Source organism: Pteropus medius, unplaced genomic scaffold (assembly GCF_902729225.1).
Source record: "Pteropus medius unplaced genomic scaffold, Ma_sr-lr_union100, whole genome shotgun sequence".
NCBI lineage: Eukaryota > Metazoa > Chordata > Mammalia > Chiroptera > Pteropodidae > Pteropus > Pteropus medius.
In genome coordinates this window covers 22,162,895-22,190,826 of record NW_024350319.1, presented here as the reverse complement: position 1 = coordinate 22,190,826, position 27,932 = coordinate 22,162,895, and the positions used below count along the sequence as shown (strand labels likewise).

The window sequence follows — 27,932 nt, the reverse complement described above, 5'->3', positions numbered from 1 at the left end:
ATCTGTGGGAACCGATTAAGAACTCCACATTGCCTAGAAAGAGAACAACAGACTGCTGTGAACTCTCATCTGGATAAAAGTGTTCAGAAGTGAAGAAGATTTGCCAGCAATCTAGTCATGGAGTCAAATTTTTGTTAACAGAAGGAAATGGGAGGACCTGTTCTGGTTGGCCCTGGGCAACTAAGGTTTCCTTTTTTTCTACTTCTCCTGATGGTCTCAAGCTTGGACACCATTTAGCCTGAAAATTAAGGTTTCTTTGGAGACTCCTTTGCCTGGGTTCTTGACTTCTGCTATTTAGACCTCTTGGGGAGGCTGTGCTCTTACCTCCTGATCACCCTTTTGCTCACAAGGATCCTAATCACATGCCTGGCTTTGGGCATTCCTGGTTCCCTAAAGCATTTCTTTGGGGTTTCTGGTCAACTTGATTGCTATCTGCTTACCTAGTTTTCAGAACACTCTAAATTCTGCATGCTTTTGGCTTCTGAATCACTGATTTTTCTTGTTCTTTGGGTCTTGTGTACTTCTTGACTCCTGTTTTTCCATGCTCAATGGCCCACTGCCTAGCAGATATCACCTGCCAGCTTCCATTACCTGTTTGATTTTTTTTTAAACCCATTTTTACAAAGCACCACCATTGTTCATAGTCCCAGAACTGACATTTTTAGAGCTTAAGGTGGAGCAATCAAGAGGAAATACCCTTTTGGAAAAAGGAAATGCAGGATTAAAGAGAAGGATTGCTTAACCTTCTTTAGATAAGAATCTCAGGAAGGCAAAAACAGAGAACATACAGTTTAAAAGAGCTGAATTCAAATAGAAAGCTGTTTATTATTGGTAACAAGTAATAAAATAATAACCATCTAAGAAGAAATTAAAATAAGAATCCTGATAGATCACTGATTCTTAATAATTTTCTATTTTTCATATAAAGAAAATTCTGTTCCTTTGAACTGAATGCTTTTAGGTTATCACCAAATATTGAACATGTGACTTTAGATTTTTTAAAATGGGTAAAATATTTTAACATTCACATATATTTATAGCATTTATTTTTAGTATACCAAAATTGAAACCAGTGTTCAATTGATCTAATTGAATTGTGCTATTTTCATAAAGATACACTGGCTCCTTTTTAAGAGGTTGTAGGAATTTAAGAGAGTTAATTCTTAAGGTCCACATATAGCAAGCCATTCCATATCAACAATATATTTTTCTTATAAATAAATATATAACTTGTCCTTGTCCCTTCAAAATTATGAATTATAGTTGTAATTTTCCTTGGAATCAGAAAAATAAACTCAGTTATTTCTTATTTTCCAGAACAGTAAGTAAATGTTCCAATGAGCCATCTTATTGTTAATCCAAGTTCAAATTGCGCCATAGCTTCCAGTTTCTGCAAATGCAATGGGCCCAAGTCACAGAGTAGGTAAATAGATTCCATTGTCCAGTACTTCAATTTATTTTTGTTTAATAATCAACCTTTCTTTAATTTTTTTCTACTCACTCTTTGGCTTCTTCATTCTCTCCTCATTAGCACCTCCAATAAGACAAACCTAAAGGACATGAGGGGAACAAGGACACCTGAGTTTTTTTTTAACTTAAAGTTTGGTGGAGGTGAAGCACCTAAAACACAGCCTGGAGAACAACTGCGTTTCATAAATCCATGCACTTCTTTAGGAATTGCAGCACTAAACGAGGTATGTTTTTAGGTTTGAAAAAAGACGATAATGCTTTCTGATTCTTTTGAGTCTTAACATTCTGAGAAAAGAAGATGGCACATTCTCTGGGGCCTTTTTTCCCTGTTAGGACAACACATCACTGACATAAAGATTTATTCTCAGCTGTACTGTATAACCTTTGTTTCATTTTAAAGTGAATAGAACAAACCAGCAGAAATACGTAGGGTGTCAGATGATCTCTGAAATTTCTGGCTGTGCAGCTTCACACCATGACCTTGGACAAATTTCTCAACTTCTCCTCACCTGAGATTTTTAACTAATTCCAACCCCACAGTCTGTGACCTATGGTCAAGTCATCCTTGATGCTGGTTGCACCTTGATAAGATTCTAAACTTTAGCTTTCTCATGCATCCATATTTTTTTTTTTTTTAACAGCACCTGGTATTCCTAGGTGGTCTCCCATCCAAGTATTAACCAGGCTTGACCCTGCTTAGCTTCCGAGATCAGACGAAATCGGGCACATTCAGGGTGGCATGACTGTAGACCCAGCATCTGCATTCTTATAATTAGTCCTTGGCCCTGGTCTGTATTCCAAAATTTATCTTCCAGTTGCCGATCTGGCACAATTGATCCTTCTAGGTTTAGAGCCTTCTCCTTCATAAGACAGTAGGTATACACTCTGACCATCTTTGGACAGTTACCACCTCCAACCTGCTGGTGTAAATCCCAGAGGATTATCTCCCTAGGAGCTACTTGATTTTGTGCTAACTTGACTTGGTGTTCAACTGTTGCCTTGGGCCACACAATGACGACTGCTTTTGTAAACTATGGTCTGATACCTTGAAATATTTTGAATACCAGTTGTCATGTCAAATTCCCAAGTTCTAATCCTACTCCAGCGGTTATGTTCAAGACTGGTTCTCTTCTCCTCTCTGGTATTAGCAGGCCAAATCCAGCTCATTCTCAAAATGCCAGATATATGATTCTGTATTGTATGATACTATAGCAGCATGAAATTGGTAAATTACATTTATTATATTCTGTTCACTACGACAGGGATGTGGGTGACATAGCTCAAAAAGATCTCTATTAATGTAACAATGGTCAAAAGTTTTACAAGAGTTAGTACTTAAAGAGACTAATATTGTTTACTAAAAAAATAGTTCGTGTGGAAAAGTTCATTTCTCTAGAACTCAAAAATGGATTGTTTTTACCTAAAGCTTTTGGAGAAGGTTCATTGAAGATACTGGCTCCGCATGCATTTGTTTGACAAAGAATTTCACAAAAATTGCTGTAAACCTATCTACTTATCCAGTGTACTTTTGAACTTAAAAAAAAAAAACTCTTTTTATTGTCTCTTTTCACACACAAAAAAAGCCATCATACATGGCCTTCGACATGGCATTTTATACATCTATGTGCAGCTAGTGATTACTCTGTGCTAGGCATTATGCTAAGAACTTTATGACTAACATATATCCTCGTTTAATCCACACACAAGTTTATCAGACTAATAAACTTGTTAGTAAACATGAAACTGAGGCATAAAAATTTCAAGTAACTTGCCTGAGGTCACAGCTAGTAAGTGGCAAAACCAGACAAGCAGAGTCTGTCTCTGGATAGCTCCTAATCACTACATGGAATCAAGAAACACTGAAAAATAGAAAACGAAAACAGACAAAAAGCAACCCAAAAAACCAAAAACCTCAGGAAAGATAAGGAATACATACACTCCACAAGAAGTTTGGAACCCTTACTACATTTTCTGAATTGGTTGGTTCTAACTGGATTTTACTGGGGGTAATCAGTGAGGAAACATCTGGGTCCTCTAAGAGCTCTGCTATCATCTGAGAGAATCGGATGTTTCCTGCATTTGGATGATTATTCCTGTGCTCGAGGACTGGGAAACATTTAGGGCTGGTCTTCAAAAGAAAACACTACAAATCACTCAGTGAACAGTACTCTAGCAGTGCTTACTAGGTCATCTCTTGCTGCATGATGTCTCTACTCAACTTTTCCCTTTTGTAGAGAGCATGGCATATCCTTCTACACAAAATTAAGAGACTAATGAAACCATATTGTGGAATACTGTTAGAATATTATGATGTTGACATTTTGTATAGTTTGTCCTTATAAAACCCTGAGACTATTGCCGGAGGCTGAAAATATTATCAGTCTCAAGACAAGTTCATATATCCTGCTATTCATAACCTGTTCATAACCCACCATAATAAGGTAATCCCTTCAATAACTCCCATGTGACAGGTTTTAAATGATCACTTCTGACTTGCTGGCCACAGTTATTGTGAATTTTCAATATAAATATTTTAGTGCAACATTTTTATTAAAGGAAATTTCAATTTCCAGAATTATGGTGTTATGCCTCAAGTCAAACAAAATCCTAGCACCAAATTATTATTGGCTATTCCTTTTCGTGAGGAACTACGCCCCCCCCAAAACCAACACTTCTTTAGGGAATGTATCCATAAGAATAAGGAATGGAATAAAGACTATTGTCATTCATGATTCTATTTCAAACTTTGAATATTGCTTTCTAGTTAAAAAACATCTTTAAAATCTATTGTTTTTATACTTTTTATCCTCCTGTCAGTCTTATTTATTCATTATTTCATTCTTCCAACAAATGTTTATGGATTACTTTCTATATGCCAGGTACTGTGCTGGGTAATAGGGACATAACAATAAATTAGAATTTGCCCTCAAATTTTAATCATTCCTTTTTTTTCTAAAACATTTCATATTAAAATCAGATACACAAAATACCTGCCATACTTCATATTAAATTTCTTCTGTTCTATACTATTAAGATAATTTTATAACATTTTGGACACAATAGATTCATAATATTTGGTGGTGGTGGTAGTGGAAAATTAGAGAACCATTGTATTTTTAGATTCCAATATCCAATTTGCCTTTTCATAGAAGATAAACAAGAGTTCTGTTTCTCATTTTATTCTATGTTCTCATCATCTAATTACTTCATTTTTCCTGGGATGCAAATCTAGTCACCACCTTGCCTTACCAATACCCTATACCATCTAATGGAAGTAGATACTGTAAAGTTAATGTGTTTATTCTGTTCTCTGAGAAATTTCATGTAAAACTTGGGTTCTTTTTTAACTGAATCGTCTATCTTGAGCCTAATCTCTATTCTATTCTCTTGACTGGTCCCTTTCTTGCTTCCTATTTTGAAACTTCAAAGAAGCTCCTGATTGCGTCTACTTTCCCAAATCACTCACTATGAGGTTAACTCAGAGGTCACAAAGTGAAATGTCTATAGGGACCAGACTGGAAATACAAATAAGTTCTGGGAGCTAGAGCAGGAAAACTAGGGAGTGAGGGGAACTTTGGCGAACTGCAGAGGAGAATGTGGTACTCAGTGCCAGCTCGTTGTGGTTAAGTGAAGGAAAGACTTGGTTAGCTGATCATCTGGCTTTTGAAGGAGTCAAATCTAGGTCTTTATGTAAAATGTCTCAATCTGTAATCGCTGGACCGAACAAAACATGTCTGCCTAGAGCTGCCGTTTGCAACTTCTGCTTCCATTGGTATTGAATTTAAAGAAATAAAAGCACACCATGGGTTTCCAAAATGTCCTTGAAGAATGTGAGTTGAGTTCTGTGATCCAACCCCACTATTAAGGGAAAAGGGAAAGGAAGGGTTTTTATAAGGAGTTTGATTTGATATTGGTCTAATTAATACATTTTCATTAGTCTAATTAGTAGGTTGTCATTTTGCAGTATTTTAAAAAATGTAATAAAGTAATCCATCTTTTATGTAAGAAAAGAGGGATGAAATATAAATTTAATTTAAAAATGCATATTCAAATTTGTTTTTATTTGTAGTCATAAAGGAACATTGGCACTGGAAAAATACATTAAACATTAATAAAAATATTTATGAGAGGTAGGAACAAGATAAAAAGACATGAGAGTGGGAATAAAACTTCTCAATGTATACTTTTTATTTAGTTTTAATTTTTGAACCAGGTGAGAATATTATATATTCAAATATTAAAATAAAATTTAAAAATGAAAGTAAAAGGCATTAACATGTCAATTTATTTTTTATTGCAGAGAAGTATGGTAGTTTGAAAAATAGATTAGAATGCATAAAATATATAACAGGATAAAATTCTATAAGAGAAGTGGAATTATAAAAGTTCAAGAAGAAGAAAACAGAACAATAGTACATATTTGATGTCTAAAGAAAAAAATTTTCATTTATTCCTTAAAGGGTATCAAATCACTATGATATTTATATTCCACTCTTATTCCATATTAAGCTTGTGTGATCATTTTATTTTTAAGTGACAATATTTCTAACATAACCCTGAAAATTATTTCCTTTACAGTTGTTTAATTTTATGAGAAAAAATTTGGATGTTGATATAAAAATGGAGAAGGGATACATATATTTTCCAAAACTCTTTTGAGAGCGTGTCAGCAAAAAAGTTTGAAGACCGCTGATCTTGATTTTCCTATGTTTGAAACCACTGGAGTTACTCCTTTGTCTCTGGAAGGCCAAAGTTATACCACACATGATGATTAAGGGACCACAAATTAGTACCTCTGAACAACCATGTGGGTTAATTTCGGATTAACTGGCTTTTACTTGGGAAAGCAGAAACTTTTAAGCTCCATAAGAATGGGTGCCAGGTAAACAGGTAAATTTAGATGTTCGTAAGGTAGATCCAGTGTATTACATCAAGAATTCGCAGGGCCACTGTAACAAGTGTAAACAAGGACTAGATCAAATTCACTACAGGCTAACCTGCTTGGATCCATCTTGGGGCTCATACAGGTAGATTTAAAGCCAAAAGCACAAGTCCAATATGAGGGCTCATCAAACCAACTTAAAATGAGGTTCCAAGCCTGGACCTTGGGGGTTTCTTGAGGCCCAGTTTCCTTTCGCGCTCCTGAGACATGCGATGACAAGGTAACTACCCAAGTTTGAAATGAAAATAATCTAAACTAATTTTCTCATTTCAAATAAAACAATATTAACTACATTTAATCTTTGACTCCAAATGAGAACTGAACAATCATTTCTTCTCATCTGATTGACAGTTTGTCCTTATTATCTGTTTATATCCCTTTACCATGAGAAATCCCAGACTCCCAGGTCACCCTTCATCTCCCACCCACTGACCCACTCAAGGCTCTTTATATCATGTATTTAGAACATTTTCCCCACCATTCCCCAGTTTCTGGTTCTTCCACTATATCCTCTGAAATTCAGAGTCCCTCTGCAGCAAACTTCCTGTATCCTCAATCTCTTCTCTGAATATTTCCTTCACTTTCTTGTTCTAAAGCAAACCTGGTTCATCCTCCATAAATGCTGTTGCCCCCCCTACCCCAACCTTTACACCACTGGACTTGGAGGTGGAAGAGGGATCCTCCTTGCTCTTCATTGCTTCTTTCAGGCTATTCTCACTAATTCCTACCCCTTTCCAGTATTTGTTAACTCATGTCTTCTGATGCTGTCCCTCTCTTCATCATGATAGTCACTTACTAACTCATAGATCACTGTTATTTCTCAAGGACTTTAGTCTTTGTCTACTGGCATCTTCTCTAGCACTTCTCTTATCCTAAGTCTTGCTGTTTTCAATATGAACATAAATAATCCTTATGACATTCTCACTTTGACTCTCTTCCAGTGATACCATATTCCACACTCCTCAGCCATTCACCACCATTGTGCCATTCCATCCTAGACTTTATCACATCTTTATAATCTTAATTTCATGCATCCCACTCCAATTACCATATCATTGTTGTCAGTCTTGCAGAAGTGAGGTGAACTTCACCAAAAATTTGGTTTGGATGTCGAGACTGATGATACCACACATGTACCCAGACAGTATGAAAAGGTTTATTACTCATATAAAGAAGCTTTTTAGGAATAACAGAGCAGGCTCCATGCTGATATAAATATAGCTTGAGGAGGCAGAGAAAGATTGTCTTAGGTTTTTATGGTGGTTGAGGGTGAGGGTAGAACCAGGGTGAAGATTCCTTCATATGGGCTGGGTCTTGCACGGTTTGAACTTCCCACTGGTACTGAAAGAATGAGCACCTATGCTTTCTTATCAATGTTCCCAGGTATGGGGCACAGGAAAAGAGGAGTGGTGGGGCTTGAAAGCTGTCAACAAATATCAAAAATGGAGCCAGACTGTTTATTATACACTTCCTATCTTTCCAGATCGTTCCTTCTTGTTCTCTGACTCCTATAGTCCCTCAATCTTACAAGGATTTACAATTCATTGATCCTACCATCTTTTCTCTAACCTTAATCTCTCCATATTTACTCTTTCTCCATCTTAAACTCCATGTCGAATCATAATCACTCCCTTACTTACATCCTCAACTTCTTTGCTCCTCTCTCTTTACTCTTATTTCCTTGGTAAAACCTGATTAAATAGAACTCTAAGCCTGCTCTGACCCTGCACCTGGCAGCTGATTATTGCTAGAGGAAAAAACACACAATCACACTGATTTGTTCTACTTAAATTCATGACCATGAACTCAAATGGGCCCTTTATTACACTCATCAAGCATGTGACATTTTTTTCCTCATCCATGCATCTTTCCATTCTTCTAGATGATTATTGCATACCTTAGCTTCTCTCCTCAAGCCTCCATTACTCTCCTACACTGTCTCTCCACTGATGACCTTACTTCCTATGTCTCTGAGAAAATCGAAATGATCAGAAGAGAACTTCCAGATTTGTACCACCACTCCTACCCACTTGTCAGCCTGTTTCCATAGATCAATAGTCAGTCTGTGCTCCTGTCTACATATTATTTTTTCACTTGGGTGCTAGATTTCAAATTCTCTTTCCTTCTCAAGGACACCTCTCCAACATTTCTCTCTTCTTGCTCCTAAATTTTCCCTTCTCTTCTAGCTTATTCTCATCAAAAACAAATATTTCTTCCAAATTTTTTGTCAACCTACTTTTGACTCCACTTCCACCTCGGTCACTGTCCCATTTTTGGGCTCCCCTTTTCAGGAGAACTTCTCAAAAGAATTGCCTACAATGTTAGTGATCTCCAATTCTTCTCTCATTTTTCTTAAACCCACTCCAATCAAATTTTCACCTTGTCGCTCCACTGCTATGCTACCAATGGCCTCAATGGTACTAAATCTAATGGTCAATGTTCAGTTTTCACTCATATAGGAACATTCACTCCTCCTTGATATACTACCTTCACTTGGCTTCTAGATGCCTCACTCTTGTTTCTCCTATTTGACTGGCTATTCCTTCTCAGTCTCCTTTGCTGGCTCATTTCACTTCTCACACCTTGAAGGTACAGAGCTTCATCCTTGGTTCTTTTCATTTATACTCACTTTGTTGGTGATCTTGTTTAGTCTCTGGCTTTAAATATCATCTAAATGCTGATATTGCTAGTATGTCTCTAGTCTGGACCACTCTCCTTAAACCCAGACTCAGATATACAACTGCCTACTCCAGATCTCCATGTGGATCTCTAATAGAGATCTCAAACGTAACATGTCGAAAACTTATCTTTCTCCTCAAGCCTACTCTACCTGTATTCTTCCTCATCTCCACTGATTTTTTTCATATTCCCTATCAGCTTTATGATCCTATTTGATTTCTGTAATTTTTAAAGCTGCTTCTTCAACTACTTCAAGCTGCAAATGTTTAAGAGAATAACATCTCCCCCCTCCCCCCTCAGAAACCACTGTAATTAAATCGGACTGTAGGTAGAGTAGGTTGCTGTCCCCAAAGCATTCGGATGTTCCTTTTCAAAGAGCACAAGGTCTAGGCTACAGGGAGGGGAAGATTGGCTCCTGTGAGTCAGGCTCTGATTGGGGCTTGGCCCTGGGATTGGGAAAAGGGAGGGGATAGACTTTGTAAGCATATGCCAGGTATCTGATAGTCCTATAGAATTCAGTGAAGAAACTTTATACAGTTTAAAATTTTTATATAAACTAACAGAGACCCAAGCTACAACGTTGGAATTTGGGTTGCTGGTTTTTCCTAAGTACTCCGCCTGTATTATTGAGAATTTCCCCCTTCTCCCTCACCATGTTTGTATTTTGTGTTGGTTTACACTTGCACATATTCAATTTTCAGTTATTCCCCTTTACAGTCTTCTCTCCTCACCTCCAGGACCCTCTCCCTTAAATCAATCAATCAATCAATCAATCGATCACTGACAAGTGTAAAGAAAAAATTTTTTAAATTTATTGCCTGTTGCCCCAACCCCCCAAATGTAATCTCTGCGAGGGCCAGGATTTTGGTTAACGTATATAACCCAATCAACTAAAACAATGTCTGGATGCTCAGTTAATTTTAGTTATTGAATGAATGAAAGAATGAATTAAACCAATAGGATCCATTCTTAGCTTCCTTAGAAATTACAGGTCTCTTAACCCAAAATGAAAATCAATGAAAAATGAGTTTATCTGCCAGCAATAAAATACCGCCCAGGTTTAAAACCTGTGTCTGTGAGTGGGTTAGAGGAGGGGCAGACAGGAGATTATCTCTTCAAAAACATAAAGCGGCAGAACAAGGCTTAGGTAAAAATTACACTGAGAATGTGTGATTGTTTGCTTCGGGGGAAACTAATTCTTAGAGCAATAGGCCGAATCAATTCTAAATGAGTTCTAAATGGCCACCTAAACTTTGCCGGCATCAAGTGAAAAAGTGGTATGTGAGCTAACAAGCAGCAAAATCGCATCTTCCTCCATTCACTACAAGATATCCGTTATCAACAGCTGTTTTCTCACTAGGGTGACTCTTTTTTCCCTTACTTGGACTTGACTGTCAAAAGAACGATACCACACCCTGCGTTATGCAGCCGCAACCGAGTTGCATTGCCACGTCCCAGGTCTCCTGTCTACAGGACTGTATTAAATTCAATAATGTTTTTCTTTTCTTCTTTTGAATCAGGGTTCCTGGGTGGGGCCAGGAAAACCCTGAAGCTGTTTGAAAACGATACAAACTGAAAAGGTCAGAATTTTTAAAAAGTACATTTAAAAAACTGTTTAAGGCCCTTAGAGGCTAACTGAATTTTGGGGGCACGCTGAGTTCAACAAAGAAAAACCCTGTTCGCGTTGGCTTCGCCGCAGGCGCAGAGTCCAGTCCTCAGGGGACGAGCTCGTCCGCGTCTCGGGCGGCGGCAGACGCCCCCTCGCTGGGCCGCACCCGCCACCGTGCGCGAGGATGAGGCCGAGCCCCATGCGTCCCCTGAATTTCCATGCAACCCATCCAGATAAGTCCAGACTGAAGGAGCAGAGTCCAAAGTGAGCGTCAGTATCGTCTGGCGGGGTGGCGGGATGTGTGGCGGGCGCAGCTAGGGGAACAGGGAGCCGGAGGCTAGGTCCGCGAGGTCCGAGGCGGTCGGCGCCCAGGCCCGCGCGGAACAAGCCCTCGCGGGGCTAGTCCCTCGCAGATCTGGGCGTGCGACGCCCGGGCTTCCGCGGCGCCCCCTTGCTCCTCCGCACGCCTCCGCACGCCTCCCCTTTAAGCGCAAGGCGCAGTTGGATTTGTGTCGGCCGAGGCGAGGCGCGACTCCCCTTTATGGCGGAGCCGGCGGCAGCGGCTCTGACAGCCACGACGGCCGGCGAGCGGAGCAGGAGGCCGGGCTTCGGGCCGCGGGCCGCCGTCACCGCAGCGGAGCTGGGGGGAGCGCCGCGCGCGCCGCGCGGGGGCGGAAGAGTGGGCGGGCCCGGCCTGGCTGGGGGCGGGGAGGCGGGGGAAGGCGGGGAGCCGGGTCGCCAGCGCTCGGGTCCGCCTCTGACTGCGGCGCGGCGGGGCGATGTGTGATTACCATGGCGAGGAGTCTCTGTCCGGGGACCTGGCTAAGGAAACCCTATTACCTCCAGGTAGGCCGGCAGCGAGCCCGCCGCGCGCCCTCCCTCGCCGCGCGGGACTCGCCTGTTTCCCTCCTCCTCCCCTAGATCGGCGCCCGCTCGAACCCCGCTGCCCCCTGCCGTCCGGCACCTGGCGGCGCGCCTTCCCCGCCGCCCGGACGCCGCAGCCCCCACGGCGGCGCTGCCCGCGACCCCCGCTGCTGTCGCAGCGCCTCCTGCGCCCGGGCCGGCCCGACTGTGCGGCCGGCTCACCCCGCCCGGGCTCGCCCCCGCATCCCAAGAGCCCAGGGACGTGACCCGGGTGCGACTCTTCGCCCCTAGCAGTCGGCGCTGGGCAATCTGGGCTCGGGACGTGCCTCGGTCTTCTCCTTGGTCCGGTTCCTTTCTCCCTGGTGGGCCCGGCAGGTTCACTGTTCTCGACTCTGTGTCCTGAGTCTTCAGTCGGTAGTAGGTAAGGTGGTGTGTCTTTCCTCCATATTTTAGAATACTATTGCAATTTGTCACATCAGTGTTTCCCCCAAACCCCCGAAAAGCGGCATGTGCCTCGTGCTGAGCCCCTCGGTTGGGTATTTTTATCACCTTGATTTAAATGAGAGATAGAGCTCAGAAGCCCGAGGGAGTCCGATGGTGTTTGCTTTTTAAAAGGAAAGGGGACATTGTCTGGTGGTGAACTCAAATACCCCAACAATGCAAACGTAATTCTCAGTCATGTCATGTGTACTGTTCGCGTGTTAATTTTTCATGATTTCCCGTTCCACTCTGTTCCACTGCCAGTCTGTGTCTTCGAACAGTGCTACTGCCTTCATGCACTGTTGGTCACCAGGGGGACCTAGTAGACATTGTGAATAGCTGAGCGCAAATCCATCACCCCATTGGAAAAACAACTACAAATCAATGCCTCGCGTGGGCCAGCAGTGTTGTGTGCATTCTGAGGACAGTATTCCTTTACCACTTACATTAAAAGGCTTAAAGGTGTTGATAGATTATTTTGGAACAGGAATTCATACTCAGCTGGTGCTTTTATAAATCATTTTAAAAGTTGAGAAGAAACCATCATGGGGCGAGCTGATCTTACATTTTTGTTTGGAAATTGCATGTATAAATCATTATCCTGCCATAGGTGATGTACTGCAGATTGGAAGCATGATTTGACAGCCCATAATATGAAGGGTGCAGGAGTAAAACTGAGCACCTGGGGTCTGCAGCAGCTCCACCAGTAGTAATTGTGCCTTGAGTAACCGTGGAGCAACCCAGTCTAGAATTCAACCCGAGCCAGGCACCTTTATGTGAGCAAAAAATTACCTTTCCAGACTCTATCCCCAAAATAAGTTTATTGGGCTATTTAAAATGTTTTTTTACTAAAACTACCTAGCTATTTATATTTAATTTCTTAGGTTTTGTGTGAGACTTTGTTTTAGACTTTGATTCGTTTGGCCCTTAACGTTCTCCACAGATATGGCTGTGACATTTTTTTGGCACCATAGCACAAGAGCTTTTAGATTGGCTGAGTTAAGATTAGTTTTACAAATAGTTATGCTTCCATTAATGGCTATTTCTATATAATGATTAAACAAACTATATTGAGTATAGTATTTGAGATAAATTTAAAACTTTGGAACCCAGGGGATTGGTATTTTAAATATTGTCTTGGCATCCGTATTTATTCCCTTTATGAATTTTCTTGTTGTCTCTTGCCATACTGGTTCATTTTAACCAGTTAAAAAAAAGGCCTTCAGATTACCCAAGTGTCATACCTTCTGTTCGCTATTGCTTAAAGGCCTCACCTCTGCTCTTTCCACTTCTACCACTAGATGCTTCAACCTCTAAATTGTTTTGGGCAAAGTCAAAATAAAATATTTTCAACTGAGACTATATACAGTGCTTCAGTTTCTCAACCACTGAAGGTTGAATTTCTATATACAGTAGTACTATACCTTTTTTATTTTTGAGAATAAAATGTTCCTTTAGGAGCAACAGAAGGCATGAGAATAAGAGCTGAGTTTTGTTCATTTGTCCATCTGGTTCATTGTAACCTTGAAAAAGGTTTGTAACTTTTTGGTTCCATAGTTCCCATATCATGAAGTGGTGATTATAGTTCTTAGCTGCTTGCATCATATGAATGTGGTGAGGATAAGATGAAGTTAAATTGGTTTCGTTACCTCTTTACTACATTTTTAATAGAAAAGTGCATGAACTTAACTGGTAAATACATATGGATAAATATGTTGTTTTCCTTCAGCCAAAGGTCCCTGGCCTTCTACTCCCTCCTTTTCTTTATTTATTGGGCATTTATTGACTTAAATGCATGATATGACTTATTTTATTGACTCAGTCACTTAATAAATATTCGTTGGGTGCCTGTCACATACCAGAAACTTTGTGAGGTGGTAGGAATTCTATGGAAGCTAAGCAAACACCTTTGTGGTCCTCCTGGAGCTTAAAGTCTAGTCAGGGAGATAAACATTAATCAGATCATCTCAGAAATATATAGTGACAACAGTAATTGCTATGAAGGAAAAGGAAGGGAGTAAAAGACTGCCTGAGAGGAAGAGAACAGTTTATTTCTCTCTTTTAAAAGTATTTTACTATGGATTTTTTTTATACTTACATAAAGCAGGAAAGAATAATCAACTCTCGTGTACCTATCACCGGCCCTGACCAATTAGGAGTCTTTTATTTCCTTTCCTTTCTTCATATCCTCCTTGCCAACTACCTAAAGGATTTTGAAGCAGACATTTACAAATATATCATTTCATCCAAATACTTCAAAATATATTTCTAACAGATAAGGATATTTTTAGACATAATCATACTTCCATTATCATGCCTAACAAAGTTAATAACAATTTCTTATTTTTTCTCCACCCTCCTCCTAGATATGCATTACCTTGAGAGGACTGAGTAAATTTGATTTGCCATCATGGAATGGACTTACTGTGATTTGAGAGGGTCTCTTGGCAAAAAAAACCCCAAAAACTCCCCCCTTACCAACTTGTTCCTACTGGAAATTCTTCATTTGAAGGAAACTAATTCACATTTCATGTCTTGGGAGAATGTCTTAGGAAATAAATATTTAGTTTAACATTTACATGTGAATGTATTATTTTAATTTAAAATGAGTGTGTAATTAGTCAACAGGTATAAAAGATCTTGTTTGTTTGAGGGTAGGGGAAGGGGTAAAGAGTACAGAAAGAATTGTATTTCAGAGATGGGGGAAGAGATGAAGGGCCCAGCAAGAAGAGCGAGAGGTCACAGAGAACAGCTTTGTATACGTGCAGTTTTGCAGGTTGTCTTCAGTTGGGTGGGATCAGAAAAAACAGTTATGTCCTGAGGTGTTCAGGCCTTAAGGGTTGCAATTACTTCTTCCTCCCACAAATTACAGAAAAAAATTTTAAGCAGTTGACTTAAATATAAAGGAACTTCATTTCAAGTATTTTCATTAACACAGATATCACTGTGGTAATTGATAATGCTTCTAGAGAACTGTGCTATTATGCAATTAACTATATATTTTCAGCTATAACATGGATTAAATAGGCATTTATGGACCAATGTGGAGCCTAATCACTGTTTATAGCTTTGTTTATATAGCAAAAGAGATTCTACTGCTTGTGAAGATAAGAACTGATATGGTATATCCATATAGTAGAATATTATTCAGCAATAGAGAGAAATGAAGAACTGATACATGCTATATAACATCGATAAACCTTGACAACATTAAGTATAAGAAAGAAGCTGGTCACAAGAGATCACATATTATATGGTTCCATTTATATGAGGTGTCCAGAGTAGGCAAATCTATGAGGATAGAAAATACTTTAGTTGTTGCCTAGGGCTGAGAGAGTTGGGGGGAAATAGGTAAGAAGTTTCTTTTTGGGGTAATGGAAATGTTACAAAATTGATACTGGTGATGGTTGCACAACTGTGAATATACTAAAAATCATTGACTTGTATACTTTAAATGAATAAATTATATGGTATATGAATCTTATCTCAATTTATAAAAAGAACTGAGTTTATTTTATTGATCTAATCCTTCTCTCTGTGCCTCGTTGCAGATTCTACCAATGCCAGCTTTTTGGGTACAGAGAGTACTTTTTTCCAGAGGAGCGCTGTAGGCATACTCTTTGCCTATGCCACTTCACTCTGAGTCAAAAAGGCTTGTGATCCACCTAAAATAGATAGCCAACAAACATTTACCTGAGCAACAAGCTTTTTGTGGCAAAGCATTCTTCCCAGAGCACACTGACTTACCCTTCCATCCTTTTCAACTATTTTTTTGAAAACTTATCTGGGAAATAAATACTTCCTGATTTGGCTAAATGTTGTGGTACATTCAGAATAGTTGTACAGAGTAGAATCAGAAACTGGATATGTTAACCAGTTTAGACCATTTTTAGGCAGCGTTTTTCTTCCACTTACCGTTATGGTGATACTACTTGTGGCCTGCTGGGTGTGGTAACAGACACCTGCATTTGTCTGTTTTTAGCAGTGTGTTTTCTACAAATTAGGATCTACTTTGTTTAGGGTTTACTCATAGTCCAAGTGGGACTGATAACATAGCAGCCCTATAATTTATTGGTTTTAGCTTTGAATTCCTTCTCCTTCTCACTGTCATTAAGTCCTGAAGAATGAAAGTTAAGACAATTTAGGGTAATTCTCTATACTTAGGTTATATGTATTTTTCCATTCCAGTCATTCTGCCTGCATGCTCTGTTGCATATAAAAAGCTAGCGAAATTCCAATGGAATTCGAAGTCTCAGATACTTAGATACTTGTGAAGGTTTTTAAGCCTGTTAGATTGCAAAGTTTTAAATTTCTTGAGGCGTTGTCCTCTTAAAAATGACTGCTCTAGTGGTTTCGAAATGTGTTCGGTAAGGCTGTCATGAATGAATGGATAGATGGCATGTCGTAATTAGGATGTTAGCAGTTGAACATTTCTGTTACCTGGCTCTTTGGCTTATATTAGTACTATTTTCAAACATGACTGCTGTAGGTGGTTTGGTTCTTTATGACTGATGTGGTATTTCGTGGGATTTAGTGCCAGATAGGATTACTGATACAGATTAACTGATAATAGTGACGATGTTGACAAATACTATAGTAAGAGTCATATGGCTTCTTGCCCATTTTCAGCCTCCGGAATTACTTTAAATCTAAGGACAATTAGAGCAATTGATTGTTTCCTATTCCTGAAAGGCTCTAGAGGGAAAAGGACTAAATGTAGGTGGTGTGGTTCTCATCACCTTTGCTTGAAACTAAATCTCCACAACTATGATTAGTTTCCTAAGACTGGTATGTATACAGAGAACATATGCATCTCATAATGTCTTAAATCGAAACATAGAATTAGAATGCAGCCATTTGGTGTTACCATTAGTTGCTTTTGTACCCCTGTTAGAAACTCAAATAAATGGTAAATTCTCAGGCAGATTTCATCCTCACCACACTTTCAGTCTGGAGCATACAGTAAAAGTTTCTTCACTGTCATCTTCCCAGTGCCCCAGTTTTTCACCTTGATGGATTATAGTGTTGTTTCGTATTGTCTATAGAAGTTTTCTTTTTTTAGTAGTTAGATGCATTTTAATGTTTTCATTTCTTAAAGTTGCCTCTAAAAACAATGCTGTACCAGTCTGTTAAATACCAGCTTTTTGCATTATCTGATTGAAAAGATACATTTTTAACGTATCTATTTCTAGACATTTAAATATTTTGCAAATAATTTTCCTGTAAGACCTTTTAATATACAAAGTATACGAGCTTAGAAAAAAAGAATATTTTCATGTGAATATGTTTTAAAAACCCAAAATATTAGTGGATGAATTTTTCTTTGGAAATAAGTAGTTCTTTTTTTTTTTTGGTCGACTAATGAAATTAAATAATTATCTTTTTAAGGTGTGATCATGGTATTGTGTTTTTTTTTTCTGTTCATTGTAACCTTTAGTATTACTTTTATAATTTAAAAATTTTTTCAATTACAGTTGGCATTGTATTAGTTTCATGTATATAACATAGTGATTAGACATTTATATAACTAACAAAGTGATCACTCTGATAAATCTAGTACCCATCTGACAACATATATAGTTATTACAATATTATTGACTATATTCTTTATGCTATACTTTACATCCTCATGACTATTTTGTAACTACCAGTTTGTACTTCTTAATCCCTTCCCTTTTTCATTAATCCCCTCCCATCTGGCTAAAATCAAATAGTTCTCTGTATCTATGAGATTGTTCCTATTTTGTTTGTTTATTTTTTTCTTTAGATTTCACATGTAAGTGAAATCATATGGCATTTGTCTTTCACTATCTGACTTACTCCACTCAGCACAATGCCCTCTAGGTCCATCCATGCTTTTGCAGATGGTAAAATTTCACTCTTTTTTATGGCTGAGTAATATTCCATTTTATATATGTACCACCTCTTCTTTATTAATCCATTCATGGACACCCAGGTCGCCTCTATATCTTGGCTATTAAACTATCATAAATAATGCTGCAAAGAACATGTGGATTCACATGTCCCTTTGAAGTAATGTTTTGAGTTTCTTTGGGTGAATACCCAGAGGTGGGATAACTGGGTCCTTCTTTGCCTCTTGTTATAGACTTTGTTTTAAAGACTATTTTGTCTGGTACAAGTATTGTTACTCCAGCTTTTTAATTTTGTTTTTATTTCCATTTTTATGAAATGTCTTTTTCCACCCCTTTTATCTGTGTGTGTTTTTCGATCTGAAGTGAGTCTCTCATAGGCAGCATATATAAAGGTCTTATTTTATTATTTATTCAGCTACCTTATCTTTTGATTGGAGCATTTAATCTATTTACATTTAAAATAATTGTTGGTAAATGTGTAACTATTGCTATTATTCATATTTTTTATCTTTTTTTTCTTTCTTTTTAAAGAAATCCCTCTTACTGATTTTTTGTAATACTGGTTTGGCGGTGACAAACTCCTTTAGCTTTTTCTTATCTGGGAAGCTCTTTATCTGTCTTTCGAGTCTAAATAATAGATAGCTTTGCTGGGTAGAGTAATCTTGGTTATAGGTCCTTGCTTTTCATCTCTTTGAATATTTCATGCCAGTCCCTTCTGGCTTGCAAAGTTTTGTCAAGAAATCAGCTGACAGTCTTGTGGGAACTCCTTTGTAGGTAACTAATTGCTTTTTTCTTTCTACTTTTAAGATTCTCTCTTTGTATTTAATCTTTGGCATTTTGATTATGATGTATCTTGGTGTGTGCCTGTTTGGGTTCATCTTGTTTGAGACTCTGCACTTCCTGGGCTTGCATGTTTATTTCCTTCACCAGGTTAGGGACGTTTTCCAACATTATTTCTTGAAATAGGTTTTCAATCTCTTGCGCTCTTTCTTTTTCTGGTACCCCTATGATCTAATCTACCATTGATTCCCTCTAATGTGTTTTTTTGTTTGTTTGTTTGTTTGTTTCAGTTGTCGTATTCTTCATTTCTGACTGGTTCTTTTTTGTTTTCTATCTCTTCGTTAAAGTTCTCACTGAATTCCTCTACTCTTCCCCTAAGTTACCCTAAGTTCATCTGGTAGATTGCTCGTCTCTAGTTTGCTTAGTTCCTTTTCTGGAGTTTTGTTCTGCTCTTTCACGTGGTACATGTTTCTTTGTCTCCTCATTTTGGCTGCCACCCTGTGTCTATTTCTGTGTATTAAGTAGGGCTGCTATGGCTCCCGGTCTTAGTAGAGTGGCCTTATGTAGTCCTGTGCGGCCCAGTGGCGCAGTCTCCCTGGTCACCTGAGCTAGGTGCTTCAGGTGTGTCCCTCGTAAGGGTTGTGTGTGCCTTCCTGTTGTAGTTGAGCCTTGGTTGCCGTTTGCATGTCAATAGGAGGGAGTGACGCTCAAACTGATGGGTTGTGAGAACTGGCCATGACTACAGTGGAGGAGCTGTTGTGCAGGGGCTTACCCTGCAGGGCAGGGTTTACTTTAGCAGGGCTCTGGTGCCTGCCCAGTCTGTCTTTTAGGTGTGTTTGTGGAAGAAACTGGGTGATGCTCTGGCTCATTTAGAAGCTGGGCACCAGGCATTTCAGCTCTGGGGCGTCCTGCCAGGGCCCCTGCCACAGGCCCAGTTCATCCACAGCCTATGCCCTGCTTGGGACCACCAAGCAACCTGCAGATGCCTGCCACCCTCACTGGGCTTGAAGTTGCCTTGAGAGGTCAAGCTATGAACTGAGGCTACCTGTAACTAATGCTGGGCTTAGGGCTGCTCCACAGAGTTACGGGGTACGCTGAGGCCAGATGCTGCTTATTTAGGTTTTGTGAACCTTTGAGAGATTTTAGAAGAGTTCACAGAATGAGCCAAGACAGATCATTTGTATGGAAAAGCAACCAGAAGTGGTTTGGGTAGGCTTGCAAGTTGGGTGGGGTGGGGTCTCAGGGAATCACCAAGGTGAGGTGTCACCAGAGTCCATCAGCGAGCAAGTCCTTGCCTAGGACCTTTATAAGAAATGCCTGGGATTCCTGCAGCCCTCTGTCTCACTCATCCATAATATCCGCTGGTTTTCACAGACAGAGGTCGTGGGGACTTCTCTTCCCAGCACTGGAACCCTAGGCTGGGAAGCCTGGTATGGGGCTGGGATCCTCACTCCTCCAGGGGAAGCTCTGCAACACGAGACATCCCTCCCAGTTTTCAACCGCCACATGAGTGTGGACCAGCCCTCTTTGCATCTCCACCCCTCCTAACAGTCTCAAGGGGGCTTCTTCCATGTGTCCCCAGTTGTAGGACTTCTGCTGTTCAGCTAGACTTCAGGCAGTTTTCAGTGATGGTTGTTCTGTAGTTTAGTTGTAATTCGGATATGGTCATGAGAAGAAGTGTTTACCTACTTTGCCATCTTGATTGGCTTCTTATTTTTGTTTTTTTTTTGTGTGTGTTCAAAAACATATAACATAAAATTCACCATCTTTACCATTATAAAGTATAGTAGCGGTAACTACATGTGCATGTAGTTACCGCTAGAACTTTTTCATTTTGCAAGACTGAAATTCTGCCTGTTGAACATGTCCAGTTTTGCTCCCCTCGCTGACTCTGATAACCATGTTCTACTTTCTGTTTCTATGAGTTAGATTTCTTTAGATACCTCTTATAAGTAGAATCATGCAGTATTTTTTTTTAATGACTGGCTTATTTCATTTAGCATAATGTCCTCAAGGTTCATCCATGTTGTAACATATGCTTCTCTCTCCTTAGTTCCCCCCAGTCCTGCCCCAGTGTCTGGCAACCACTTTTCTATTCTGTTTCCATGAATTTGGCTTTTTATTGTTTTTTAGATTTTACCTGTAAGTGATACTATGCAGTGTTTGTCTTTCTTGGTCTAGCTTATTTCACTTAGCATAATGTCTTCCAGGTTCATCTGTGATGTCACAAATGACAGGATTTCCTTTTTTTAAAAGGATGAATAATAGTCCATATTTTTTAACGCATTCATCAGTCAACGGACATTTAGGTTGCTTCCATCTCTCAGTTATTGTGATTAATGATGCAGTGAACATGGGAATTCTCATATCTCTGAGATCCTGTTTTCAGAAGTGGGATTGCTGGATCATAGGGTAATTCTATTTTTAATTATTTGAAGAACCTCCATATTATTTTTCCATAGCAGCTCTACCATTTTTCATTCCCACCAACAATGCAGAAGGGTTCCAATTTCTCCACATCCTCACCAGCAGTTGTAATTTTCTGTTTCTTGATAGCAACCTTCTTATCAGGTGTAAGGTGATTTCTCATTGTGGTTTTGATTAGTATTTCATTGACCAGCGTCTGAAGTCCTTTGCATGCTCTGAGCATCTTTTCATGTGCTTGTCGGTCATTCTTTGGAGAAAGTTCCTTCTTTATCTTATACTTCTATATGTTAGAAGTCTAGGCACTGTGTTGCCCATCTGGTTTTCTGCTCCAGGTTTTACAAGGTTGGAAACCAAGGTATTACTAGGGTTGAGTGTCATTCTTGATTTCCGGGAATCAGTTGGCTTCCAGGCTCTTTCAGATGATTGTTGGAATTTGTTTCATACAGTTGTGGGACTGAGGTCTCCATTTCCTTGCTGGCTGTTGGCTCTTGGTAGTTGTCAGCTTCTAGAGGCTGCTTACATTTCTTGGTTCATTTCTTGACTCCCTTTCTCCATCTGCAAAGCCAGCAACAGTAGTTGGAGGCCTTTGCATGCTTTGAATCTCTCTGACTTACTGTTCTGTCTCATCTCTTCTCTACCTTCCTCTGCTTCATCTCTCTGACTCTTCTGCTTTCCTCTTCTGTTTCAACGGCTTGTACGATTACATTGGGTCTACCTGAATAATCCAGGATGATATCTCTATTTTAAAGTCAGCTGATTTATAGCCTTAGTTCCAACTGCAAAGTTCTTTCATAGCAGTACCTAGATTAGTGTTTGATTAAGTAACCAGGGGATGGGAATCTCAGGAGACATCTTTAGAATTCTGCCTATCACAGAAAGAATACAAATTAATTCTGACAGTTAAAAAAATCATTCATTTCCTAAAATATTTTGTTTCTTTCCCATTACTATTAGGTTTAAAAGTGTTATCATAGAAGAGATTTTATAAGAGAGTTGTTATTGCATTTATCATTCTAGCAATTACTATGAAAGTAATCTTGGATATTTATTAAAGGAAAGAAAAGGCAAATAGCTGCTGAACAATCAAATATGGAAATACTTGTTTTTACAACATAGTTGACCTTTGAACAACATTGATTTGAACTGCTAAGGTCTACTTATATTCAGATTTTATTCAATAAATACAGTAAATATATATGTTCTCTATAATTTTTCAATAACATTTTCTTATCAGTAGCTTACCTTATTGTAAAAATACATTATATAGTATATATAATGTACAAAACAGGTTAATCAACTGTTTATCATTAAGGCTTCTGGTCAACAGTAGGCTATTAGTTAAGTTTTTGGGGAGTCAGTAGTTATACTCTGATTTTCAACCATGAGAGGGCAGGGGGTTCAGCACCCCTAACCCCTGTGTTGTTGAAGGGTCAAAGGTAGATGCAGTTTTTAAATCTTTGTACCCTTATACAAACTAAAGTAAGAGTGAGAAAATACTACTTTCTGAACTCTAAGAAAAGTTTCTTTAAAATGTAACCTGTTTCTTTCTATTACTATAATTAAAGTTGTTTTTCTTTCGCACTTAAAGAAGACAGTGCTTGGTTTTGTTTTAATGTGCCAGCCTACAACATTTTCAATCACACTTGTTCCAGTAGAACTAAATTTGTCCCCAGTGAAGGTAGAGCCTATTTATTACCCTGGTCTTGTCCTTTATCCTGAGCGTATGTACATTCAGGATGTGAAGAATGATGCAGTATAGTATACATATTTTTACATATATTCAAAAATATTTTGTAACCACTCTAAGATACTGGACTCCAATAGCTCACACTAAGCACACTCTCTTATCTCTTTCACATTCTTACTCTTTACTGTTACCACCAGTACCATCATATCATCCTCATTGTTGTCATCATAATTGAGGCCCTTGCCACTCCCATTTCTTCCATTCAGTCAACTCCCGTTGCCTTCCTCCCTTTCCCTGTTCATTCAGGATCTGATGATCTGTCATTTCAGTTACTCTGCATTCACCACCTCCTTGCTTCTCTGATGCTTACTTCCTTCTTGCCTTGATATTTCCACGCTTTCCTTTTGGTCTCATCTTCCTTTGCCCCTTACTTTCCCCAGGACTCCGGCTGCCTTCTACTTCTCATTTTAGACAGTCTCCTTGGGTAATTACATCTCTTAACATGGCTTCTACTACAACCCAGATATTAATGGGTCTCAACTCTGTATCGCCAGCCCAGACTTCTCTCCCAGAATTTTGGGTTTACATTTCCAGCTTATTTGAAACCTGCTAGCACCTCATATTCAACATGTCTAAACCAAAACCCACCTCCACACAACTTGTTCCTTTCCTTATTTCCGTTAGTGTTACTCTCCAGATACTCAAGAAAGAAATATATCTAAATCCTTTTAGACTCTCCCTCTTTCCTTACCCTCATGTTTAATCCCTCAGCAAGTTCTCTAGTGCATCACCTAAATAATTTTTGATTGCATCATCTTTTTCCTTGTGCAATGTTATCAACTATAGTCATCATATTTTACATTAGATCTTCAGACCTTATTTATCATATAGCTGAAAGGTTGTATGCTTTTACCAACCTCTCCCTGTTTCTCCCACCCCCTAGCTTCTGGCGATCATTTTTCTACTCTCTGTTTCTACGAGTTTGACTTTTTTTTTTTTTTTAGATTTCACATATAAGCAATACCTTTCAGTATTTGTCTTTTTCTGTCTGGCTTATTTCACTTAGTATAATGCCCTTAAGGTTCATCCATTTTGTTGCAAGTGGCAGAATTTCCTTCTTTCTTATGACTGAATAATATTCCGTTGGGGGTGTGTGTGTGTTTACACACATACCACATCTTTCATTCATTTATCTGTCGATGAACACTTAGGTTGTTTCTGTGTCTTAGCTATTGTGGTAATGCTGCAGTGAACATATATCTGAGATCCTGTTTTCATGTTCTTTGGATGTACACCCAGAAGTCAGAATGCTAGAGCATATAGTAGTAATGTTTTTAGTTTTTGAGGAACCTCCATACTGTTTTCCATAGAGACTGCACCAGTTTACATTCCCACCCAGTACACTAGTATTCCCTTTTCTCTATATCCTCACTAACACTTATCCTTTGTCTTTTCAATGAAAGCTGTTCTAACAGGTGTAAGGTGATATCTCACTGTGGTTTTGACTAGCATTTCCCTGATGATTAGTGATGGTGAGAGCCTGTTCATGTACTTGTTAGCCATTTGTCTCTTGCTGGTACCATGATTCTTTCCTTTTGTCTCATTAGGCCCAAGCAATAACCTCCAGAATGGTCTTCCTGCCTTACTTACCCCTTGTAGATCCATCCTTCACATTGCTTTCAGAGTAATCTTTCTCAAAGTGCAACTATGATCAAGTCTCTCTTTCTGCTAGAGAAATCCTTTACTGGCTTCCCTTTGCCTTCAGGAGACTATGCAGAGTTCTGATCATGGTCCTTTATTTCTGATCGTTTCCTGTCTTGTAGTTTCATTCCCGCCACTACCACCTCATGTACCATTTGCTCTAGCAATCCTGAATCACTTCCAATTTCCCAAACACACCATGCTCTCTTTCACGTATCACCCCATCTACCTCATCGTTTCTTCTTTGCCCTAGAAAGCCCTTTCCAAATTTCCCTGAATTCCTCTTCACCTAGTTTATTCTCAGTTTTCTACTTGTCTTTTAAGTTTCAACTCAAAGAGAAGGTGACCTTTCATCCATCCCTCCCTGACATCCCATACAGTACATCAGTGTATCTTTTCTGTGCCCCAGACTGTGTGTTCATCGTATCTGGCACACACATCTGTTAATAGCACTTATGATATTAAATTGTTGTTAGTGGTCTTTCTTTCGCCCCAAACTGTGATCTCCTTGAGAGCCAACATGTCAGTTTCCTCTCTCTGTGCCCTGTGCCTAACCTAGAGTAGATGTTCAATAAATGAGTTTGTCGAATGAGTAAAACAGCATAAACACTTGTAGGGACACAGCCTTTTAGGAAGCGATTAGATTAATTTCTTCTATGAAACAAAATGTTAATACAATAAGTAAAATCTCCCCTTCCACTTCCTACTACCTCCAGCTTTACTCCTGAAAAGTAGCCTCTTTGAACCACCTATCTTTTTGAATTTCCTGGTGGCTGTACCTTTAACTTCTAGAGCTGTGTGTCTACAGGGAATAGTATACATGCTGGGAGGTACATAAGATGCTGAATTTGTGTACTGGAAGAAATTATTTGAAATTTTATTCTCATATGCTTTTTTATATCTTAAAATGTTTATTTTTGTCAGATAGCTGGTGATTTTCTGTTTTTAGTATATTACTGTAATAAGAATTCCCCCTGCTTAAAAAATCTATTCAAAAATTATTCTTATATTTAATTTCTATTTTTGTATAAGTTACAGTATACATGTAGTAGATAAGTATAGTCATAAGTTTATATAGAATAAAAATAAGTAAATATATAGATGTTAGGGATTCATGCTATAAAATAGGGTTGTATTATCAAAAAGATTTGATCAGGTTTTTTACCTCTTTTTTAATTTATCAACTTCGTATAATATCTGTTGACTTTCCACTTTAAAAAAATGAGTAGTTTTCTTAAACTACAGTCATCTCATTCTCTTCCAGTGTTTTCTAGTTGTATTATTGATTTTATTTCTCTTGCTTAAATTAGTAACCTTGGATGATGACAACTAGTTCTCATTTCATCCACTTTTGACAGTCTTAGTTGACTGCCCCCTTTTTAAGAAGGGGTATTAGAACATGTGCTCCTTTTTCCATATGTCTTTCCCACTTTGTATCAGTGACACTTCTAGATTGTAAAAGTTGATAACTTTTATATTTTGTCCTATTACCACAACCAAGTCTCCATATATGTTAAATCTAAAAGATGAGAACTAGAAGTACTATTTTATTATTATGACTTGTTAATTTTTTCATAAAGGAAAATCTCCCTTATGAACCTAAGACCCATTGACAGCAACATGAAGTTATTTTCTCGTTGTCAGGAAAGCAGGTAGAATTAACAGATCAGGAGACAAGCCTCTTGTTATTGGGCAAAGTACTATGAGATTTGTCCCTTCCCAGAGCTAAACCATATTTCTGCCATTAGGGAAGAGAACATGTGATGTTTGCACATTCCCTATAGAAAGTTCCTTTCTGCTTATGCATCATGCTCGCTTGCTTTTTAATATTCCACTTAAAGAATGATAATTAAAGCCTAGTCTTTGGGATCTATAATGAAGTAACAGAGTTATGATTTGAGATCACCATGGGTCACAATTTTCCCCCTGAGCAGTCAATGTACCTTCTTTTTTGGAATGGTTACCTGGTTATGCTCAGCGGTGGGGAGCAGGCATTTATTCTGTCATGTTCCCCCAAATTGAAGTGAAGGGAGCTAGTTCCGGAGTGCTGGACCATTAGAGTAATGAAAAGAACTCTCGCCTTCAGGAAGAGCATTGCAGATAGAAACTGGCATTCATTTGGTGCTGTGTTTATAGAAAATAAAAGGAGAGAGACGCTTTTGGCCCACCTTTCTTTTAGGGTCCTTAAATTTATGTCTTTTGACCAACCATATCAAAGTTAGTTCTGGCCTAAGGTGAAGGGCATCTCTATTTTTAGTTCCTCTTCAAATATGATTCTATAAATACTTAGTGCAGCAAATTTGTGGGCTAGGATTACATTTTCTTCTCTCCGGGTCCAGGGTCATGACTCCTAGGCTGTCGAGATTCTAAGATCAATAACAACGAGATCCTCTTTTCTCATATTCCATCAATTTCTTATAATCAGGGTACTTGTAAGCTTGCTTCATATTTGAAATGTAGCTTTTTGTGTGTCATTTTTCTTTTTTCTTTTCAGGGAGTTTCTAATTGCCTTCTTTTTACTTTTTTCTTTTTCTTTTCTTTTTTCTTTTTGGTATAATATGCCTTTATCAAGGCCTCACTTTTTCTCTACTCTCAGTTACATTTTTTTATTCTGTAGAATCCCCCTTCATGATCATATGCTTTTCTCAGCTACTGCACAGCTGTCTTCCAAGCGTTTTCCTCCACTCCTCTCCTGGCTTGGAATTACTGTTCTCAGAATCCTATATCTTCCACTATCTTGATTTATGCCATCGTCTTACTGGAGTATATCCTGAAATAAATTCTTTAGAAAAAATGTGTGAGAAATAAACTTTCTGAGTATTATCTAAAACCATCTTTATTCTACCTTAGTACTTAGTTCATAGTTAGGTTGGGTGTAGAATTCTGGGCTGGAAATAATTTTCTTTAGAAAATGTGAAGACATAGTTCCCTTGTCTTCTAACATCCTCTATTGCTGACAAGAAGCCAGTTTGATTATCAGTCCTTTGTGGGTGGCCTGCATTTTCTGTTCAGAGTCTCCTTTTTATATTTGTTTTGGATTTCCATGAAGAAATGTGTAGATGAGCATCTTTTATTACTTAGTTTTATTCAGCACTCACTGAGCCCTTTCAGTCTCAATGCTTGCCTTCTCTCTTTGCCTCTGGGGAATTCTATAATTTATTTAATCATTTCTCCCCTCTCTTTATTCTGTTCCCTCTTTCTGGGACTCTTACAGGTCAGATGTTGTACCTCTTGGATTAGCTCTTTATGTCCTTTGTAGTTTGTCTATCATTTCCATCTTTTTATTCATATGCTCTCTTATTCTTAGTTTCTCAATTTTGTTTTCTAGATCATCTATTGATTTTGTTTCCTTTTCTAATCACTCTTTAACTTCTAAGAGTTTTGAATTTAATTTCAAAGAGTTCTTCCAGGTTCTTTGTT

At 38.7% G+C, this 27,932-nt stretch overlaps 1 protein-coding gene and 1 pseudogene across 3 annotated transcripts in view; one reads left to right on the top strand and one right to left on the bottom strand.

Annotated features, from left to right (window-relative positions):
* Positions 1–2,102: 2,102 nt before the first annotated feature.
* LOC120583461 (uncharacterized) lies at positions 2,103–2,221 on the bottom strand (annotated as a pseudogene).
* An 8,650-nt stretch (positions 2,222–10,871) lies between these two features.
* DIPK1A (divergent protein kinase domain 1A) overlaps positions 10,872–27,932 on the top strand; it is a 99,822-nt gene continuing 82,761 nt past the window's right edge. The window contains exon 1 of one of the 3 annotated variants that reach the window (XM_039838852.1): positions 10,872–10,964. Coding sequence is in view for 1 of the 3 variants with exons in the window: in XM_039838850.1 (XP_039694784.1) it covers positions 11,493–11,546 (54 nt within the window). In the remaining 2 variants the exon portion in view is untranslated. Of the gene's footprint in view, positions 10,965–11,426; positions 11,547–11,832; positions 11,986–27,932 lie in introns of those variants that run through there. The other 2 variants (XM_039838850.1, XM_039838851.1) reach the window with 2 other exon arrangements.